Raw genomic sequence first — 23,309 nt, 5'->3', positions numbered from 1 at the left:
TTGTCAAATGAAGCAACTGAACCTGGGGAAAGTGGCCTCTGGTCAGGGAATGAACATGTTGAACACAAAGAATTTTCATCATCTGGTTGTAATATTTCAGGTGATAGCCTATGGCCTGAAAGTAAAGAACTTCCACGAAACTGACTTTTCACTGCATGTTGGTGAGGACAAATGGATGTTGTTTCAACTGCATCAGACACTGATTTGCTGCTTTGACTTGCTGGTGAAAAAGTGATCACAGCACTTGAAAAAAAATCTATGCCATGATTTTGTGGTGTTTCACAACATTTTCTCTTATACATTGGATCACATAAATGTGATATTAATTTATTAAAGAAAGCACTGTGTTGTAATGTGCAATCTTCAGAATATGTTGTGGAATCTGAAAACAAGGATTCAGAAGGGACAGGCTTGAGTTGGGTTGACTGTATCTGTGACTGCTTGAAAAGAGAAGATGCTTGGTTTTGAAATGTAATCGTGTGCAAAACATCTGCATGTGTGGGAGATCTGAATGCGGAAAGCTGAAAAGAAGGAGTGAAAATTAAGTTTGTGTTTTTAACATCAAACATTGAAGTAAACGATTCCGGTGAATTGGGTCTATTGTCCTCATGCATAAAGACAGAAAACTCAGGATCTGACAGTTCAAATCCAAACTCTGATAAAACTGACTGCGGGGACTCTGGTCTGGTCTGGTCAAACAAGGTTTCCAGACACAAACTGGTATCGTCCCAGTCTGACAAGGTTGACTCTGGCGTAACCGACCTGTGGCTTGGAAATTCTACATCGCAAGCAATATGGGGAGATCTGAACTGAGGAACAGGCGAGTCAGGAGACAGAGACCTCAGTTCACTTTGACACACAACTGACTCCGGAGACTGTGCTCTTGCCTCCGTGGCCCAGTCTTCGATGGACGATTGAGTGCACTCCTTGTCTGACCACAAAGATGAGGGCCAAACTGGTTTGATGTGTAGAGGAGCATCTGCATGATTTTCACGTGTAATGCCTCGCACAGCATCGGCATACGTAAGAGGTCTTGGAGCACAAAGCTGTGGGGACGTAGTCACAGTTACAAGTCCGTGCTTGGTTTCAATCTCTAACGTCAGTGAATCTGGTGAATCTGGTCTGTTCTCGTTAAACATTTCCTCCACACAAAGGTCGGAACACTCAACGTCTGAAAGTGGTGATACTGGTCTATGTTCAGAGTACCGCAAGAAATAGTCACAATGTTGATTTGTCCTTTGATCAGATGTCACACTAGGAGACAAAGACAACTGCTCAACTGATGCAACAGAATCTGGGGAGGATGCCCTAAAGTCTGCCAACCAGTCCTGAAGGAGTGAATAGTTGAACTCTGAAGATACAGATTCTGGGGACAATGCCCTGCCACTAAAGAACTTATCAAGTTCAAAGTCTGATAAAACTGACTGCGGGGACTCTGGTCTGGTCTGGTCAAACAAGCTTTCCAGACACAAACTGGTATCGTCCCAGTCTGACAAGGTTGACTCTGGCGTAACCGACCTGTGGCTTGGAAATTCTACATCGCAAGCAATATGGGGAGATCTGAACTGGGGAACAGGCGAGTCAGGAGACAGAGGCCTCAGTTCACTTTGACACACAACTGACTCTGGAGACTGTGCTCTTGCCTCCGTGGCCCAGTCCTCGATGGACGATTGAGTGCACTCCTTGTCTGACCACAAAGATGAGGGCCAAACTGGTTTGATGTGTAGAGGAGCATCTGCATGATTTTCACGTGTAATGCCTCGCACAGCCTCGGCATACGTAAGAGGTCTTGGAGCACAAAGCTGTGGGGACGTAGTCACAGTTACAAGTCCGTGCTTGGTTTCAATCTCTAACGTCAGTGAATCTGGTGAATCTGGTCTGTTCTCGTTAAACATTTCCTCCACACAAAGGTCGGAACACTCAACGTCTGAAAGTGGTGATACTGGTCTATGTTCAGAGTACCGCAAGAAATAGTCACAATGTTGATTTGTCCTTTGATCAGATGTCACACTAGGAGACAAAGACAACTGCTCAACTGATGCAACAGAATCTGGGGAGGATGCCCTAAAGTCTGCCAACCAGTCCTGAAGGAGTGAATAGTTGAACTCTGAAGATACAGATTCTGGGGACAATGTCCTGCCACTAAAGAACTTATCAAGTTCAAAGTCTGATAAAACTGACTGCGGGGACTCTGGTCTGGTCTGGTCAAACAAGCTTTCCAGACACAAACTGGTATCGTCCCAGTCTGACAAGGTTGACTCTGGCGTAACCGACCTGTGGCTTGGAAATTCTACATCGCAAGCAATATGGGGAGATCTGAACTGAGGAACAGGCGAGTCAGGAGACAGAGGCCTCAGTTCACTTTGACACACAACTGACTCTGGTGACTGTGCTCTTGCCTCCGTGGCCCAGTCCTCGATGGACGATTGAGTGCACTCCTTGTCTGACCACAAAGATGAGGGCCAAACTGGTTTGATGTGTAGAGGAGCATCTGCATGATTTTCACGTGTAATGCCTCGCACAGCATCGGCATACGTAAGAGGTCTTGGAGCACAAAGCTGTGGGGACGTAGTCACAGTTACAAGTCCGTGCTTGGTTTCAATCTCTAACGTCAGTGAATCTGGTGAATCTGGTCTGTTCTCGTTAAACATTTCCTCCACACAAAGGTCGGAACACTCAACGTCTGAAAGTGGTGATACTGGTCTATGTTCAGAGTACCGCAAGAAATAGTCACAATGTTGATTTGTCCTTTGATCAGATGTCACACTAGGAGACAAAGACAACTGCTCAACTGATGCAACAGAATCTGGGGAGGATGCCCTAAAGTCTGCCAACCAGTCCTGAAGGAGTGAATAGTTGAACTCTGAAGATACAGATTCTGGGGACAATGCCCTGCCACTAAAGAACTTATCAAGTTCAAAGTCTGATAAAACTGACTGCGGGGACTCTGGTCTGGTCTGGTCAAACAAGCTTTCCAGACACAAACTGGTATCGTCCCAGTCTGACAAGGTTGACTCTGGCGTAACCGACCTGTGGCTTGGAAATTCTACATCGCAAGCAATATGGGGAGATCTGAACTGGGGAACAGGCGAGTCAGGAGACAGAGGCCTCAGTTCACTTTGACACACAACTGACTCTGGAGACTGTGCTCTTGCCTCCGTGGCCCAGTCCTCGATGGACGATTGAGTGCACTCCTTGTCTGACCACAAAGATGAGGGCCAAACTGGTTTGATGTGTAGAGGAGCATCTGCATGATTTTCACGTGTAATGCCTCGCACAGCATCGGCATACGTAAGAGGTCTTAGGAGCACAAAGCTGTGGGGACGTAGTCACAGTTACAAGTCCGTGCTTGGTTTCAATCTCTAACGTCAGTGAATCTGGTGAATCTGGTCTGTTCTCGTTAAACATTTCCTCCACACAAAGGTCGGAACACTCAACGTCTGAAAGTGGTGATACTGGTCTATGTTCAGAGTACCGCAAGAAATAGTCACAATGTTGATTTGTCCTTTGATCAGATGTCACACTAGGAGACAAAGACAACTGCTCAACTGATGCAACAGAATCTGGGGAGGATGCCCTAAAGTCTGCCAACCAGTCCTGAAGGAGTGAATAGTTGAACTCTGAAGATACAGATTCTGGGGACAATGCCCTGCCACTAAAGAACTTATCAAGTTCAAAGTCTGATAAAACTGACTGCGGGGACTCTGGTCTGGTCTGGTCAAACAAGCTTTCCAGACACAAACTGGTATCGTCCCAGTCTGACAAGGTTGACTCTGGCGTAACCGACCTGTGGCTTGGAAATTCTACATCGCAAGCAATATGGGGAGATCTGAACTGAGGAACAGGCGAGTCAGGAGACAGAGGCCTCAGTTCACTTTGACACACAACTGACTCTGGTGACTGTGCTCTTGCCTCCGTGGCCCAGTCCTCGATGGACGATTGAGTGCACTCCTTGTCTGACCACAAAGATGAGGGCCAAACTGGTTTGATGTGTAGAGGAGCATCTGCATGATTTTCACGTGTAATGCCTCGCACAGCATCGGCATACGTAAGAGGTCTTGGAGCACAAAGCTGTGGGGACGTAGTCACAGTTACAAGTCCGTGCTTGGTTTCAATCTCTAACGTCAGTGAATCTGGTGAATCTGGTCTGTTCTCGTTAAACATTTCCTCCACACAAAGGTCGGAACACTCAACGTCTGAAAGTGGTGATACTGGTCTATGTTCAGAGTACCGCAAGAAATAGTCACAATGTTGATTTGTCCTTTGATCAGATGTCACACTAGGAGACAAAGACAACTGCTCAACTGATGCAACAGAATCTGGGGAGGATGCCCTAAAGTCTGCCAACCAGTCCTGAAGGAGTGAATAGTTGAACTCTGAAGATACAGATTCTGGGGACAATGCCCTGCCACTAAAGAACTTATCAAGTTCAAAGTCTGATAAAACTGACTGCGGGGACTCTGGTCTGGTCTGGTCAAACAAGCTTTCCAGACACAAACTGGTATCGTCCCAGTCTGACAAGGTTGACTCTGGCGTAACCGACCTGTGGCTTGGAAATTCTACATCGCAAGCAATATGGGGAGATCTGAACTGAGGAACAGGCGAGTCAGGAGACAGAGGCCTCAGTTCACTTTGACACACAACTGACTCTGGAGACTGTGCTCTTGCCTCCGTGGCCCAGTCCTCGATGGACGATTGAGTGCACTCCTTGTCTGACCACAAAGATGAGGGCCAAACTGGTTTGATGTGTAGAGGAGCATCTGCATGATTTTCACGTGTAATGCCTCGCACAGCATCGGCATACGTAAGAGGTCTTGGAGCACAAAGCTGTGGGGACGTAGTCACAGTTACAAGTCCGTGCTTGGTTTCAATCTCTAACGTCAGTGAATCTGGTGAATCTGGTCTGTTCTCGTTAAACATTTCCTCCACACAAAGGTCGGAACACTCAACGTCTGAAAGTGGTGATACTGGTCTATGTTCAGAGTACCGCAAGAAATAGTCACAATGTTGATTTGTCCTTTGATCAGATGTCACACTAGGAGACAAAGACAACTGCTCAACTGATGCAACAGAATCTGGGGAGGATGCCCTAAAGTCTGCCAACCAGTCCTGAAGGAGTGAATAGTTGAACTCTGAAGATACAGATTCTGGGGACAATGCCCTGCCACTAAAGAACTTATCAAGTTCAAAGTCTGATAAAACTGACTGCGGGGACTCTGGTCTGGTCTGGTCAAACAAGCTTTCCAGACACAAACTGGTATCGTCCCAGTCTGACAAGGTTGACTCTGGCGTAACCGACCTGTGGCTTGGAAATTCTACATCGCAAGCAATATGGGGAGATCTGAACTGAGGAACAGGCGAGTCAGGAGACAGAGGCCTCAGTTCACTTTGACACACAACTGACTCTGGTGACTGTGCTCTTGCCTCCGTGGCCCAGTCCTCGATGGACGATTGAGTGCACTCCTTGTCTGACCACAAAGATGAGGGCCAAACTGGTTTGATGTGTAGAGGAGCATCTGCATGATTTTCACGTGTAATGCCTCGCACAGCATCGGCATACGTAAGAGGTCTTGGAGCACAAAGCTGTGGGGACGTAGTCACAGTTACAAGTCCGTGCTTGGTTTCAATCTCTAACGTCAGTGAATCTGGTGAATCTGGTCTGTTCTCGTTAAACATTTCCTCCACACAAAGGTCGGAACACTCAACGTCTGAAAGTGGTGATACTGGTCTATGTTCAGAGTACCGCAAGAAATAGTCACAATGTTGATTTGTCCTTTGATCAGATGTCACACTAGGAGACAAAGACAACTGCTCAACTGATGCAACAGAATCTGGGGAGGATGCCCTAAAGTCTGCCAACCAGTCCTGAAGGAGTGAATAGTTGAACTCTGAAGATACAGATTCTGGGGACAATGCCCTGCCACTAAAGAACTTATCAAGTTCAAAGTCTGATAAAACTGACTGCGGGGACTCTGGTCTGGTCTGGTCAAACAAGCTTTCCAGACACAAACTGGTATCGTCCCAGTCTGACAAGGTTGACTCTGGCGTAACCGACCTGTGGCTTGGAAATTCTACATCGCAAGCAATATGGGGAGATCTGAACTGGGGAACAGGCGAGTCAGGAGACAGAGGCCTCAGTTCACTTTGACACACAACTGACTCTGGAGACTGTGCTCTTGCCTCCGTGGCCCAGTCCTCGATGGACGATTGAGTGCACTCCTTGTCTGACCACAAAGATGAGGGCCAAACTGGTTTGATGTGTAGAGGAGCATCTGCATGATTTTCACGTGTAATGCCTCGCACAGCATCGGCATACGTAAGAGGTCTTGGAGCACAAAGCTGTGGGGACGTAGTCACAGTTACAAGTCCGTGCTTGGTTTCAATCTCTAACGTCAGTGAATCTGGTGAATCTGGTCTGTTCTCGTTAAACATTTCCTCCACACAAAGGTCGGAACACTCAACGTCTGAAAGTGGTGATACTGGTCTATGTTCAGAGTACCGCAAGAAATAGTCACAATGTTGATTTGTCCTTTGATCAGATGTCACACTAGGAGACAAAGACAACTGCTCAACTGATGCAACAGAATCTGGGGAGGATGCCCTAAAGTCTGCCAACCAGTCCTGAAGGAGTGAATAGTTGAACTCTGAAGATACAGATTCTGGGGACAATGCCCTGCCACTAAAGAACTTATCAAGTTCAAAGTCTGATAAAACTGACTGCGGGGACTCTGGTCTGGTCTGGTCAAACAAGCTTTCCAGACACAAACTGGTATCGTCCCAGTCTGACAAGGTTGACTCTGGCGTAACCGACCTGTGGCTTGGAAATTCTACATCGCAAGCAATATGGGGAGATCTGAACTGAGGAACAGGCGAGTCAGGAGACAGAGGCCTCAGTTCACTTTGACACACAACTGACTCTGGAGACTGTGCTCTTGCCTCCGTGGCCCAGTCCTCGATGGACGATTGAGTGCACTCCTTGTCTGACCACAAAGATGAGGGCCAAACTGGTTTGATGTGTAGAGGAGCATCTGCATGATTTTCACGTGTAATGCCTCGCACAGCATCGGCATACGTAAGAGGTCTTGGAGCACAAAGCTGTGGGGACGTAGTCACAGTTACAAGTCCGTGCTTGGTTTCAATCTCTAACGTCAGTGAATCTGGTGAATCTGGTCTGTTCTCGTTAAACATTTCCTCCACACAAAGGTCGGAACACTCAACGTCTGAAAGTGGTGATACTGGTCTATGTTCAGAGTACCGCAAGAAATAGTCACAATGTTGATTTGTCCTTTGATCAGATGTCACACTAGGAGACAAAGACAACTGCTCAACTGATGCAACAGAATCTGGGGAGGATGCCCTAAAGTCTGCCAACCAGTCCTGAAGGAGTGAATAGTTGAACTCTGAAGATACAGATTCTGGGGACAATGCCCTGCCACTAAAGAACTTATCAAGTTCAAAGTCTGATAAAACTGACTGCGGGGACTCTGGTCTGGTCTGGTCAAACAAGCTTTCCAGACACAAACTGGTATCGTCCCAGTCTGACAAGGTTGACTCTGGCGTAACCGACCTGTGGCTTGGAAATTCTACATCGCAAGCAATATGGGGAGATCTGAACTGAGGAACAGGCGAGTCAGGAGACAGAGGCCTCAGTTCACTTTGACACACAACTGACTCTGGAGACTGTGCTCTTGCCTCCGTGGCCCAGTCCTCGATGGACGATTGAGTGCACTCCTTGTCTGACCACAAAGATGAGGGCCAAACTGGTTTGATGTGTAGAGGAGCATCTGCATGATTTTCACGTGTAATGCCTCGCACAGCATCGGCATACGTAAGAGGTCTTGGAGCACAAAGCTGTGGGGACGTAGTCACAGTTACAAGTCCGTGCTTGGTTTCAATCTCTAACGTCAGTGAATCTGGTGAATCTGGTCTGTTCTCGTTAAACATTTCCTCCACACAAAGGTCGGAACACTCAACGTCTGAAAGTGGTGATACTGGTCTATGTTCAGAGTACCGCAAGAAATAGTCACAATGTTGATTTGTCCTTTGATCAGATGTCACACTAGGAGACAAAGACAACTGCTCAACTGATGCAACAGAATCTGGGGAGGATGCCCTAAAGTCTGCCAACCAGTCCTGAAGGAGTGAATAGTTGAACTCTGAAGATACAGATTCTGGGGACAATGCCCTGCCACTAAAGAACTTATCAAGTTCAAAGTCTGATAAAACTGACTGCGGGGACTCTGGTCTGGTCTGGTCAAACAAGCTTTCCAGACACAAACTGGTATCGTCCCAGTCTGACAAGGTTGACTCTGGCGTAACCGACCTGTGGCTTGGAAATTCTACATCGCAAGCAATATGGGGAGATCTGAACTGGGGAACAGGCGAGTCAGGAGACAGAGGCCTCAGTTCACTTTGACACACAACTGACTCTGGAGACTGTGCTCTTGCCTCCGTGGCCCAGTCCTCGATGGACGATTGAGTGCACTCCTTGTCTGACCACAAAGATGAGGGCCAAACTGGTTTGATGTGTAGAGGAGCATCTGCATGATTTTCACGTGTAATGCCTCGCACAGCATCGGCATACGTAAGAGGTCTTGGAGCACAAAGCTGTGGGGACGTAGTCACAGTTACAAGTCCGTGCTTGGTTTCAATCTCTAACGTCAGTGAATCTGGTGAATCTGGTCTGTTCTCGTTAAACATTTCCTCCACACAAAGGTCGGAACACTCAACGTCTGAAAGTGGTGATACTGGTCTATGTTCAGAGTACCGCAAGAAATAGTCACAATGTTGATTTGTCCTTCGATCAGATGTCACACTAGGAGACAAAGACAACTGCTCAACTGATGCAACAGAATCTGGGGAGGATGCCCTAAAGTCTGCCAACCAGTCCTGAAGGAGTGAATAGTTGAACTCTGAAGATACAGATTCTGGGGACAATGCCCTGCCACTAAAGAACTTATCAAGTTCAAAGTCTGATAAAACTGACTGCGGGGACTCTGGTCTGGTCTGGTCAAACAAGCTTTCCAGACACAAACTGGTATCGTCCCAGTCTGACAAGGTTGACTCTGGCGTAACCGACCTGTGGCTTGGAAATTCTACATCGCAAGCAATATGGGGAGATCTGAACTGAGGAACAGGCGAGTCAGGAGACAGAGGCCTCAGTTCACTTTGACACACAACTGACTCTGGAGACTGTGCTCTTGCCTCCGTGGCCCAGTCCTCGATGGACGATTGAGTGCACTCCTTGTCTGACCACAAAGATGAGGGCCAAACTGGTTTGATGTGTAGAGGAGCATCTGCATGATTTTCACGTGTAATGCCTCGCACAGCATCGGCATACGTAAGAGGTCTTGGAGCACAAAGCTGTGGGGACGTAGTCACAGTTACAAGTCCGTGCTTGGTTTCAATCTCTAACGTCAGTGAATCTGGTGAATCTGGTCTGTTCTCGTAAACATTTCCTCCACACAAAGGTCGGAACACTCAACGTCTGAAAGTGGTGATACTGGTCTATGTTCAGAGTACCGCAAGAAATAGTCACAATGTTGATTTGTCCTTTCGATCAGATGTCACACTAGGAGACAAAGACAACTGCTCAACTGATGCAACAGAATCTGGGGAGGATGCCCTAAAGTCTGCCAACCAGTCCTGAAGGAGTGAATAGTTGAACTCTGAAGATACAGATTCTGGGGACAATGCCCTGCCACTAAAGAACTTATCAAGTTCAAAGTCTGATAAAACTGACTGCGGGGACTCTGGTCTGGTCTGGTCAAACAAGCTTTCCAGACACAAACTGGTATCGTCCCAGTCTGACAAGGTTGACTCTGGCGTAACCGACCTGTGGCTTGGAAATTCTACATCGCAAGCAATATGGGGAGATCTGAACTGAGGAACAGGCGAGTCAGGAGACAGAGGCCTCAGTTCACTTTGACACACAACTGACTCTGGTGACTGTGCTCTTGCCTCCGTGGCCCAGTCCTCGATGGACGATTGAGTGCACTCCTTGTCTGACCACAAAGATGAGGGCCAAACTGGTTTGATGTGTAGAGGAGCATCTGCATGATTTTCACGTGTAATGCCTCGCACAGCATCGGCATACGTAAGAGGTCTTGGAGCACAAAGCTGTGGGGACGTAGTCACAGTTACAAGTCCGTGCTTGGTTTCAATCTCTAACGTCAGTGAATCTGGTGAATCTGGTCTGTTCTCAAACATTTCCTCCACACAAAGGTCGGAACACTCAACGTCTGAAAGTGGTGATACTGGTCTATGTTCAGAGTACCGCAAGAAATAGTCACAATGTTGATTTGTCCTTCGATCAGATGTCACACTAGGAGACAAAGACAACTGCTCAACTGATGCAACAGAATCTGGGGAGGATGCCCTAAAGTCTGCCAACCAGTCCTGAAGGAGTGAATAGTTGAACTCTGAAGATACAGATTCTGGGGACAATGCCCTGCCACTAAAGAACTTATCAAGTTCAAAGTCTGATAAAACTGACTGCGGGGACTCTGGTCTGGTCTGGTCAAACAAGCTTTCCAGACACAAACTGGTATCGTCCCAGTCTGACAAGGTTGACTCTGGCGTAACCGACCTGTGGCTTGGAAATTCTACATCGCAAGCAATATGGGGAGATCTGAACTGGGGAACAGGCGAGTCAGGAGACAGAGGCCTCAGTTCACTTTGACACACAACTGACTCTGGAGACTGTGCTCTTGCCTCCGTGGCCCAGTCCTCGATGGACGATTGAGTGCACTCCTTGTCTGACCACAAAGATGAGGGCCAAACTGGTTTGATGTGTAGAGGAGCATCTGCATGATTTTCACGTGTAATGCCTCGCACAGCATCGGCATACGTAAGAGGTCTAGGAGCACAAAGCTGTGGGGACGTAGTCACAGTTACAAGTCCGTGCTTGGTTTCAATCTCTAACGTCAGTGAATCTGGTGAATCTGGTCTGTTCTCGTTAAACATTTCCTCCACACAAAGGTCGGAACACTCAACGTCTGAAAGTGGTGATACTGGTCTATGTTCAGAGTACCGCAAGAAATAGTCACAATGTTGATTTGTCCTTTGATCAGATGTCACACTAGGAGACAAAGACAACTGCTCAACTGATGCAACAGAATCTGGGGAGGATGCCCTAAAGTCTGCCAACCAGTCCTGAAGGAGTGAATAGTTGAACTCTGAAGATACAGATTCTGGGGACAATGCCCTGCCACTAAAGAACTTATCAAGTTCAAAGTCTGATAAAACTGACTGCGGGGACTCTGGTCTGGTCTGGTCAAACAAGCTTTCCAGACACAAACTGGTATCGTCCCAGTCTGACAAGGTTGACTCTGGCGTAACCGACCTGTGGCTTGGAAATTCTACATCGCAAGCAATATGGGGAGATCTGAACTGAGGAACAGGCGACTCAGGAGACAGAGGCCTCAGTTCACTTTGACACACAACTGACTCTGGAGACTGTGCTCTTGCCTCCGTGGCCCAGTCCTCGATGGACGATTGAGTGCACTCCTTGTCTGACCACAAAGATGAGGGCCAAACTGGTTTGATGTGTAGAGGAGCATCTGCATGATTTTCACGTGTAATGCCTCGCACAGCATCGGCATACGTAAGAGGTCTTGGAGCACAAAGCTGTGGGGACGTAGTCACAGTTACAAGTCCGTGCTTGGTTTCAATCTCTAACGTCAGTGAATCTGGTGAATCTGGTCTGTTCTCGTTAAACATTTCCTCCACACAAAGGTCGGAACACTCAACGTCTGAAAGTGGTGATACTGGTCTATGTTCAGAGTACCGCAAGAAATAGTCACAATGTTGATTTGTCCTTTGATCAGATGTTTGTTTCAGTGTATTTTCCCTGAATAAATCATCATAATGTTGAACTGACATTTTACGTAGTGGTCTGGATATTGATTTTAATGTGTTAGTTCTATAAAACATTGTTTGATTGCAATCTGCTCGAGACTTTTCAATCAAGGACTCTTCGGTGTTTGATGTCGAAGATATAACATTTGGAAAGTGCAAAATGTATTTTGGTCTCTCAACCAAGTTGTAGACCAGTGGTGTGGGTAGTGGGAATTGTTTAAATGTGTGATGGCTTTCTAGAGGTTGTCTGTCATTTTCTTGATCTGAAAACACGCTTCTTTTGGATGATTCTTCCTCACAATGGAATGACTCAATTGACTCTTGATCTTTATTGTGTTTGGACGCATTTTGTTTAATACTTGACAAGAGATTATCTGATTGACTTAGTATTGGTATGTATGTCGAAGACTCTGGTTTCAACTTGGAAAACCAGTAATCAAGGAAAGATTGATTGTGTTTTTCTTCTCGTATTGGGGGTTCCAATGACAACGGACTTACTTGAAATGACTTTTCCATTTTACTTGAATAGTCTGTAGTCTGGACACTTTTGACATCTGTGTATGTAGAGTCTGATGCGTCTGCACTTTTTTCATTACATTCATCAACAAATGTTGAATGATCTTTCATTGAGTATTGCAAGTAATTACAGTTTGAACATTTGTCTTCTAAAACTGACATATCTGGTGAAAGAAAATCATCTGCTATTACTGAGTCTTTGAGGAAAGGTGGATTGTGATTTAAAGGTACTAATTTTGGTGCCAAAGGTTTACCCCAACCCACTTCTTCATTGCAGGTTATAGTGTCTGGATTTGATTTCAGCAGTGGTGAAGATGGATTTCCTCCTGAATATCGCAAATAATAATCACAATGTTGACCCATTAGTTGTGCACGAATGGGTTCAGAGAGCAAGAGCTCCAGAAATGAGAAACTGCACTGAGAAGTCTGAGATTCTGGTGAGGATGGTCGGCAATCCATAGTCGAAGATCCACATCCATTAATATCTGGAACTGAGTCAGGCAAACATACTTTACTGTCAGGAGAGACATTAAGTAAAAACTCATTACTCATATCTGATGTCACAGGTGCAAATTCTCTGTATTCTCTTTTTATCTGTGGACTTTCAGCTATAGATGAATTATTTTTCAGGAATTGAGAGTTTGTGGAGAGTGGCACATGGTAATTCCAAGACTCAAAAGACTCAGACCAAGGGGAGTGTGAAATCACAGCTGTTGAAAAATATTTCAAACTTTTTAACTGTGGTCTACATTCATATGTATGTAATTCATTGGATCGTAATCTGTTTTCAGTTAAATTAATTTCTGAACTACATGCAGTTAAACTTGGAGAGGTAGCCTGGATGTCATCCAACATATTGGAAAAATCTGACAAGACCCTTTCTTCCCTGCGCGGAGAGTCAGGTGACATTGCCCTATAATCACTAATTGACATGACAGATTCAGGGGATGAGAGTCTAGGTATGGGGTCATTTAATATCCATGGCTCATCAACATGTGAAAATGAGCCACACTGACCCCTAGATGCCAAGGAATCAAGTGTCAAAGGGATGTGGTCTATAAAAGTGGAAGGTAATGTCACATTTTGTTCAGGTGATTGTGATGCAAGATGTGTGATAGGTAGGAAAAGGCTGGAAGAGGCAGTCTTTGGCTCAGAGATGAAAGATGTTTTTGCTCTGACGTGGTCACTGTCTGGATTGAAAGAATAGCAATTATAGTATCTATCAGTTGAGTCACAAGCCATGCGACTAGGGGCACTTGTCATCACACTGTGTGGCAAATTGGTATTTGGTAGCTTCATTTTGAATGGTTTCACCATGCTGTACTTAGCCATATGAATAATGGGATCAGCTGACTGATCATCAATGAAAGGCATCACTTCCATACACCAATCACTGTGTATTCTAGGTTTTGTGTTGTCTTCCTGGCTTGGCTTGAAGGGATTAAGGCCCAAGTCCACACCACAAACATCTTCAGTTATAGCCAGAGTTGTTTGGTGGTCCTCCCTGCTGGGGTCCGAGATTCTTTTGACAGTGGATTCAGCTGTATTTGTATTGTCAAGCTGTGGTGTATAGTTAAACTCATTACAAAGTTCACTGAAGTCAGTCTCAACTTGGTCTGATTCTGATAGACTCAGACCAAAGTCTTTGATAAATATAGAGAATGGCAACTTCAGAATGTCATGGGACTGCCACTGCTCATCTTCATTATCACACTGCTTCAAGGGTAAAGCTTGGATGCAGTCGGCTCTGACTTGGCATTGAGTGCCACCTTGAAAAGGCCTGACAAAATTAACTTCGACACTGCAGCAGTCTTGCTGGTCTTTCACTCTGGCGTCATAAACCTGAGCTGTTTGGGTCCTCAGTGCTGCTTCTTTTGAAGTGGGAAGTGTACTTACTTGCTCATCTGAGTTGTCGTAACTTGTAGGTTCTTGTGTGATTACATCCTCAGAGGTCCACAAGTTAGGGTTCAATTCACTGTGACACAAAAACAAGGCTATATCAGAAAATATTTCTTTGCAAGAATGTGATATGTCAAAGTCCTAATCTATCAGGACTAAAGGGTAACAAACAATGGACACAGGGTAAATACCTGCACACACTGTGTACCATGTAAGCATGCACGCTGGTGAGATCAGAATATGGCAAGGTACTGTTTACTAGTTTTACCATGCTGGGAATTACTCATGCCAAGAAAAACAACATTGTTTTTGAACATTTTTATATCTTCATATCCGTGTGTTTTTCTTTAGATGTATTATGGGTGTCAAATGCATCATGATGATCAATGATCTCACACTAATTATGTGAGATGTGTGTTGCAGATTAAAAAATAATTTCAAATTAACAATTTACTGTGGGATCTCAAGCTCCTCCAACAGGTCACCATGCATGCTCTCAGAGTGGGTGTGTCCAACAGGCTCTGCCCAGGAAGGAATATCCAGTAGGGAAGCAACTGAGAGGTCCTCTTCAGAAACAGCTGGGGGTGGTCTGCGGTCTGACTCTACCCTTCTCATGGCTCTTGGACTGTCTGCATCCTCTTGCACTGAAGATAGGGCTACTGACACTGAAAAATCAGACATGATTACTAAGAGTGCAAATGAGTGCAGCATAATGTTAGAACCTTCAAACTTATTGCTGAATTGAGTATTTGGATGTGTTATAACCTTCACTGTGATCCAAAGTCTTCTCTATCTCTGCATAAGTTCTAGATGTTTGCTCTTGAATTGACTTGTTCATCTGGGTTTCAATAAGATGGACAATGTCCATGCGGTTGATCATGGTTAGTCTCTTAATCAAACAGTCCTCTGTGGAAAGATTTGTCAGGCATTGTAAAAGGCATTCAATTAACACAGCAAAGAAAATATTTCAAAATCGCAAAGGCAAGATTACATTGAATTTAAAGTATGAATATAAGTCTGATAAATAAACAAAACATTTAATTCAAAGCCAAAGAAAAACACAATTGCGTGGATTAAATAAAAGCAAAAAAAAGCTAACAGTGAATTAAGTGTTCTGTACTGTACTGAAAAACACTTGTAAAATGATAAATCAGCCAGACCAACCTGTGGCATGTTTGCCTTCTCGTTCAACCCAGCGCTGCAGCAAAGCATGGCTCTGCTCTTGAAGGGAATTAGGATTCTCTGTTCTTACTAGTTGGATATCATTATCACTGAATTCCAGTTCTCTTGCCAGCTCTGGTGTGATTGATAACAAAACAAGAGGGATGAGAATGTGAAACATTTGTTAACACTTTATGTGAAGGGGTGTGCATAAGACTGACATGACACTGTCAAAACCATGACATGATGCCTTAATGAATGTTAATGTACTGTCATTTAGTGTCACTTGGTCAATTATGTCATTCACCCTGTTTAAGATGTCTGTGTTATTATATTTTGACATTAATCAAATTTAAAAGAAGCTTTAGCAGCTTATATAAGGTATCAGTGGCTAATTGTACTATTAAGTGATGTTATGTGATGCCAGAAACAGGGAACAATACCATACATAAATCTGATGTATGACAAAATATGTAAATACATATATAGTTTATGTCCACGTCTGTCTCACATGCTTTTTCTCATCTCTGTTGAGTTCCAGATGTGTAATACTAGACGAGCAGGATATAAGGATCATGTAAATTTGTGACAAGCAACATACAGCTACAGCTCCACACTGCCTGAAACTAACTAATTAATGGCAGCGAGGTACAATTATTGGCAGCTAGCAGTTAGTTTAATTTAGTTAAAACTGTGTTAATAATCTGGGTACTAATTGTTATCAAAATACCACTGTATTTGAAGCCAACAAAAATATTCATGCCACAGCTATAATGGTCTTATGACAGTCAATATTAAAACCAGATTTACAGTGTCAGTCTTATGCACACAGCTATTCAAATAGTGTTAACAAAAAATCTTGAACAATATTTGTGTGCATTGGTGGTAAAACTGCTCCAATTTAATATTTTCAGCTATGCTCCTATTTATGCTCACAAATACGTCAGTTCCAATTCAAACATGATGTACACCATATTGCTTTCTTAACTGGAAACAGAGAATGATGAGAGAGTGATTTCACAGCTTACCTGTCCAGCTAAAGCCAAGAAGATCAGCAATGATAGCTAATGTCTCCTCTTTCCTGTCAGCATCATCCTGCCAATCCACTAAAAAAGCCGTCAGTCAAACATTAAATCTTAATACCATCAACTGTATCTCATTAAATGTAACTCAAAGTAGAATTTCTCTTCAAATTGCCATTACTAGTCATGAAAATACACTTTGTAAGTGTAGATTCATTTCCTTCTTTTATTTTACTCTATGCTATGGGTTGTAATACTTTACTCAGTGATGTATAACTGAAATTAAAAGTGGTTCTGTGATGTTGAAATGCGTGATAAAAGGTGGATTTGTCACTCTGAAGAGGACCTGAATTATTTATGTACAGTCACGATTTGGTCACACTTCACAAAACATCATGTTTTTTTGTGTAAGCAATGATATTATTGTGCTAATCATGTGACCTGCATGCTAATATTAGTAAAGCTGTATTAGTAGTACACAGATAGAAGTACCAGTACAACAGTGAAACTCTCTTCTTTAACCAACAAAGCCATTCAATCTTGAGATAGTATCAACACAAACACAGATGGAAAAGTAACTTACCAACATGCAAAACAAAACACCACAACACACACACACACACACACAAAATACAGATGAGTAAATACAATGAAAGATGGGACTCATGACACACAAAAATAATACAAAATGACATGGTGACAAATATTCTTAGGGAGAGGAAAAGGGGTCTTGTTGTCGAAGAGAAAAGATAGGAAAGCAAAAGTCCATGTAGGTCTGGCCGTACCTGGCAAATGTTCTGGAGGTTGGTCATCGATGTTTCTCTTTCTCTGAGTTTCCACTGTGTCATCCTGGGCAGGCTTGGATTCAAATACATCCTCTATCCCAGAGGATGGATGTACACAAGGGAATGGATTGCAATCAGAATCTGAATTGTGTGAGGGTGGGATGTCATATGTGAAGGTAACAGAATCTTCACTCCTGTGACTTGCGCTGCTGATATCATCATCAGCATCCAAAGAAGACCTAACAGATGTTTCTGTAGTCTTAGAGAGTTGGATTTCTTTCCTATGGGGAGAGGACGAGGAGAGCGTCTGAGTTGGAGATTTTTGTTGCACCATGATTGAGAGTCTGGAGGAGACAAGTTTGGATTTATGAGTGGGTTGACTACTGTCAGAAAAACTCCTGCTGGCTTTATTAGAGGCTTTACTTGTGTAACTATCGGCCTCAGATCTAGACCTTCGATCCAAAGTTTTTTCTGCTTTTCCTTCAAACTGATCATGCTCGGGTATCTGCGACTCTTCCATAGTTATTTCCTCTTTCATTGTGCTGCCTGGTTTGATTTCCAAAGGTAGGGCTGAATCTTGATGATATGCTGGAATCGTAGCCTGTGCAGCTGTAAAGGACATCTCTATTACTGAGGACTGGTCTTCATCATCTTCTTCCTCTTCCTCATCAGGAGAGGAGTCAGATGAATCTTGGTTTTGCACTGAGTACACTGAATGGGCAGCTGTAGATGTGTCTGATTGAAGGTCAGCTATGGTAGAATCTAGATAGTCTAGACCAAGTGTTTCAAGGCTTCCAACCTCGCTTTCAATAATGGTTTGTCTCTCCAAAACACTGGGGGAACCAAGCTGAACCTCAATGGAACTGCAAGGATCAGCTTCATAAAGTGGGCTCTCATTCTTGAACTCGCTTGAGGGTTTGACAAAAGTTCTGGGCTTGGGAGTAGGAAATTTGTCACTGGAACCCTGAGTCAGAGATGATTGTGGGACCTCTTGGAGGGTTGTATCTGTATCAGAATCCTTATTCTCTAAGATTAAACACTTTGTTTCACCTTCCCCTGTCTCCTCTGGTACAACTTCTTCAACTGGATGTTTCCCTATGTGAAAAAATGCACATCCTTCTTCTTCTTCATCAAAGCTTCTTCTTGTCATATCAATAGCACCACCTCTGGTCATTTCAAATAACTTTCCCTCTTGAAATTGAAATGGATCCGAGTTTCTATCATCACCTGGTGTTTGATCTGGTGATTTATCAGGTGTTTTTCTGTCCTCTGCAGGTAACAGATTTTGCTGTTCCTCAGCCTCAACAACTGCATTGAAGGCTTCATCATTCTCCTCACACAATGGAATAACATGCTCTGATTCATTAAAACACACCGTAGCCTGAGGTTCGCCAACAGAAACTGTACCATGTGTGCGTACTGATTGATTTTCTTTGTCCTCATCTAGATGGTGCGCTTCTGTCAACGAGCTGGAAAAAGGTGTGTCAGTGACTGGGGAACAGTCAGCTTCTACAGCATCTTTATCTTTGTGTATTTCAGCTTCTCTCTCTGTAAAGAGTGGCGCAGAATCTTCACTCTCACTCCGTGGATGAGATTCCTCTCTGGGAGTTGCAGTTAAGCACAATGAACCATCAACTGATTCAGCAGATTTTACTTGTGACTGAATTTTGTCCTTATCCTTAATGCTCAAACTAATATCTGTTGCCTCACTAGGTGCATCAGTCACTTCTGTCACACATTTTTCAGAATTTTTCTGCAGTGTATCTTGTGAGGAAGGGTGTATATCTCGTCCACATTTTTGATCAAACTCATCATCTTTGTGATCACCTGTCTCTGACATCATGGTGACATCTAAAGATTTGTCTCTCCTCATTTTAGCTTCCTGTTCCATCTCTTCAAATGTTTTGATCTTTGCAGCCATTTTAAACATCTCTTCTTCTGGTGTGAATTGTTTACTGGTGGTATCATCCTCACTGTCATCTTTGTCAAGAGAGTCTTGCCTCATGAGTATGTGGAGATTCTCACTGTCATGTATTTTGGGGTCAGAGAGCATGTTTCCATCGGTTACTCCTTTTACTGAGTCGGAATATTTTTCCTCCTTAATTTCACTATCCATTCGGATGATCTCATAGTTGTTTTCCTGCTCTTCATGCTCCCTTTCATCCCTGTAGATATTTTTGTCATAAGGAAAGCATGCTTCTAGTTGGGAGGCATAATCCTCATACACAGCTGTCTTGGCTGGCATCTTAAGTTCTGTGTCTTTTGATTGAGTGGGACTTGCCTCAAGAGAGTCTGGACAAGGGGATTCTCTTTTAGGGCTTGGCTCAATTGAATCAGGGGATGTCTTTGAGGATCTATCTTCTATGTGAGGACTTGTCTCTAGCGAGTCTGGATGGCATGGCTCTTTGGTTGGGTCATCAAAAACCACAGTGTTTAGGTTCTCCAATTCAGCTGGTCGTTGTAGTGTGTTAGAACTACTTGGCAGTTGCAAAAATTCATGTTTTTGGACAACCGAATGAGCAACAACTACAACATCCCTATCATCATTCTTGCAGTCATCCATTGCAACATATGACTTTGTAACTTCCACTGCCCCTTCAGTTGAGTCATTGAAAGGTGCTTCTGCACTTGGTGATGTTATTGCATCACTCTCCTCAGATGAGAAATTCTTGAGACTTTCATCCTCATGGGAACATGTCTGCCATCCAATTTCCAAAGCTCCCTTTTTATTGATGTCCACAATGTCGTGAGTTGTGTCTTTCAGTGACATCATGTTATGTTCAGGGGAGAATGCGATACCTAACCCCACTCTTTTAGTGTCTTTTGTCAAAATAACTTCTTTGTTGCTCTCACGGACCACATCTTCTGGGTTGCATTGCATCACCTCTGGCCTTTCTGTTAAATATTGATCTAAATCACAACTGAGCAGTGACAACATGCCTGACATATCCCTCTCGGTTGTAGACTGTTGCTGCTGTGTCTGTCTCTCAATGCAGACTTCTTGGAATGGCATCTCTATTACAGAACTTGGTGACAATTCTGTCACTCCAACATTGTCGGTCTGTATGTGTTCATTTCCTTCTGCACCTGCCCTATCCTCCAAATTACTACGTGTCAGTACAACTTGTTCATAGCTCTCATGGACTAGATACTCTTCTGGGAGAGACTGTGTTGCCACTGACCTGTCCTCAAGATATTTATCTAAGTCACTGCTGAGAAGTGACAACATGCCTGACATATTCTTCTCGGTTGTAGACTGTTGCTGCTGTGTCTGTCTCTCAATGCAGACTTCTTGGAATGGCATCTCTATTACAGAACTTGGTGACAATTCTGTCACTCCAACATTGTCGGTCTGTATGTGTTCATTTCCTTCTGCACCTGCCCTATCCTCCAAATTACTACGTGTCAGTACAACTTGTTCGTAGCTCTCATGGACTAGATACTCTTCTGGGAGAGACTGTGTTGCCACTGACCTATCCTCAAGATATTTATCTAAGTCACTGCTGAGAAGTGACAACATGCCTGACATATTCTTCTCAGTTGTAGATTGTTGGTGGTGTGTCTTTGTATTGATGCAAACTTCTTGGAATGGTGTCTCCAATACAGAACTTTGTGTGAGTTCTTTGAGTTCAACCAGATCAGTGGGTTCATGGGTCTCTCCACTTTTTGTATCCTCCATACCCATACAAACTGCTGTTTGTGTTTTTTCACATACTTTAATCCTTTGCTCTTCACTTGAGAATTTTCGAATCTTGGTGACAGTAACATCTTCCTCTGGTGTACTTTTCACCGGCTTGTCCTCGAGGTAGTTGTCCAAGTCACTGTTAAGCAGTGATATCATGCCTGACATATCCTTTACTTTTGCAGATGGCTGACAAGACTTTTTCTCCACCCATTCTTCCTTCATTGGGAGTTCTTCAGTCAAGGTTGCCTGGGTTTCTGTAAAATCCCTTAGCATTTCATCCCCCCTCATTGTGACCTCTTGTTCCCCTCTAGCACAATCCATTCCTTGTGCTGAGCCATCCATTATCAGTCCTTTATTTTCATCATTGATAGATGTGAAAATTTCACATTGCTCCTGTACATTATCCTCTATTGGTTGACTAACTATAGGCATAGCCTCTACATATTGATCCATGTCAATGTTCATGATTGACGACAGTCCTGATGTATCTTTTACTTCTTCTTCACCTACCTGTGTAACTGAAAGTTGTTTCATTGGTGTATTATCTTTTTCTTGTGTGCCACTACTCACTGTTTCTCCTGTATTTTCATCAGTGACAAATGTGAGTATTTCTTTATCCTTTACTATAATAATTTGTTCAAATTTCTCCTGAGCAATGTCCTCTTCTGGTGTCTGACTTGCCACAGGTTGAGCTTGCAGATACTGATCCAGTTCACTGTTCATCAAGGACAACATCCCAGACATATCTTTTACCGTAGTGGATGGCTGGCTAGATGTTTTCCTCTCCATGTGTATTTCTTGAAGTTGTGGCTCCACAATTTTGGCCTCTGTTATATTTTCGTTGCTTGCTTCATAAAGGTTCTGTTCCGGTGAAGGTATTGTGTGCTTTTCTTTTCTTCTAGGAGAGAAAGTAAACATTTCATTGGTTATTTGGTGAGTCACAGGGATTCCTTTAGAGTTCTCACTCTCCCCTGAGCTTGAAAGATGGATCCTAAAATCAACGTTAGTGACTGAGGATTCAGTCATACCTTCATGCTTGGGGATCTCAGGGCTCACATCATCATCTCTCATTTGATTCTCAAAAAGAGAAATGCCTTCCCCAAAATAACTTTTCATACAGGGACTAGAGATGGATACTGGATTTGTGACATCATCAGCCAAGGGATCTTGCTCAGGTGCCTCCAGCTGATAGCTCACATCTGAAGCTGTTGATGTTTGCTTGAAAAGCTGGTATTCAGGACTTTCTTCCAGCTCAGCTTTTATGTCTGCAGTAAAGTCCTCAGAAGGTCTGCGATCAGGACTGATCTGTATGTCTTGTATGTCTCCAGTACTTATGACCGGTTCTTCTAACAGCATTCTGCCTCTGCTTGTCCCTGACAATTCTGGTTTCTCTTTCTGGGGACTGACCCCTCCATTGTCTAACTGAATTGTGCCAGCAATGACTTTGTATTCAAAGAGCTCAGAATTAGTTTTCAGAGGGTCCTGCTCAGTCTCAAAGGCTTCCATCAGCTCCCTGACAGAGACAGTCTCTTTTTCTGACAACTCCCTATGTGCACTTCCATCATCACATTGAATTGTATCAGCCAATTCTGCTGTGTTTCCAACATAAGCACTATCTGAAATCAAAAGTGATTCCTCTGAATCCCGTGTAGGACTTTGTTCGGGCATCTTTATCTCTTCAAAAACTCCTGATTCAGGCATCATTGTTGAAATGCAGGAAGCTCTAGATTTGTGTTCAAGAAGCCCTGCTGTAGTTTTTGAGGGTTCGTGGTCAGTCTGGAATGTTTTCATCAACTCCTTGACAGGCATGGTCTCCTTCTGTGATAAATCGTTTACCTTTCCCTCTGGGCTAAGGCTTCCAATGTCACATTGAACTGTATCAGCAAATTTTACTGTCTTCCCAAAATAACCATTATCTGAAACTAACTGTGATTGCTCAGAGTTATTTTGAATTAAGCTTACAGGTTGATCATCTAAGTCTGCTTTGTCACACTTCTTGACATCAATCTGATGGTGGAAAATTGTGAGGTCCTGAGTTTGGGTTTGTAATTGCATAGGACTCTCTTCAGACTCCTGTATCTCTTCAAAATCTGCTGATTCAGATATCAATGACGAAATACCAGAAGAAGCCACAGCTTTGTGTTCAAAAAGCTGAGCTTTATTTTTTGAAGGTTCCTGTTCTGTTTGAAATGCTTTCATCAGCTCCTTAACAGACATCGTTTCCTCCTCTGGCATATCTGGTGCCTCACCCTGTGGGCTAATGCTTCCAGCATTCCAAGCAATGTTATCAGCCAATTTTGCTGTGTTTCCAGCATAAGCGCTATCTGAAATCAGCAGTGATTCCTCTGAATTATCCCTTATTAAGCTTGCTGGTCGATCTTC

At 43.8% G+C, this 23,309-nt stretch overlaps 1 protein-coding gene across 6 annotated transcripts in view; it reads right to left on the bottom strand.

Moving 5' to 3' along the window:
- Positions 1-23,309, bottom strand: part of LOC124071942 (ankyrin-2-like) — a 73,982-nt gene that overhangs the window by 9,602 nt on the left and 41,071 nt on the right. For 5 of the 6 annotated variants that reach the window (XM_046413026.1, XM_046413017.1, XM_046413044.1 and 2 more), the window contains exons 40-44: positions 16,464-16,541; positions 15,439-15,570; positions 15,040-15,180; positions 14,729-14,939; positions 14,272-14,350 (exon numbers count right to left, since the gene is read on the bottom strand). In XM_046413026.1, coding sequence (XP_046268982.1) covers positions 14,272-14,350; positions 14,729-14,939; positions 15,040-15,180; positions 15,439-15,570; positions 16,464-16,541 — 641 coding nt within the window. Of the gene's footprint in view, positions 1-14,271; positions 14,351-14,728; positions 14,940-15,039; positions 15,181-15,438; positions 15,571-16,463; positions 16,542-17,242; positions 21,009-23,309 lie in introns of those variants that run through there. The other variant, XM_046413053.1, reaches the window with a different exon arrangement.

The sequence above is a fragment of the Scatophagus argus genome, chromosome 2 (assembly GCF_020382885.2).
Source record: "Scatophagus argus isolate fScaArg1 chromosome 2, fScaArg1.pri, whole genome shotgun sequence".
NCBI lineage: Eukaryota > Metazoa > Chordata > Actinopteri > Scatophagidae > Scatophagus > Scatophagus argus.
The sequence above is the reverse complement of the archived record's forward strand: the minus strand, read 5'-3'. Positions and strand labels throughout refer to the sequence as shown.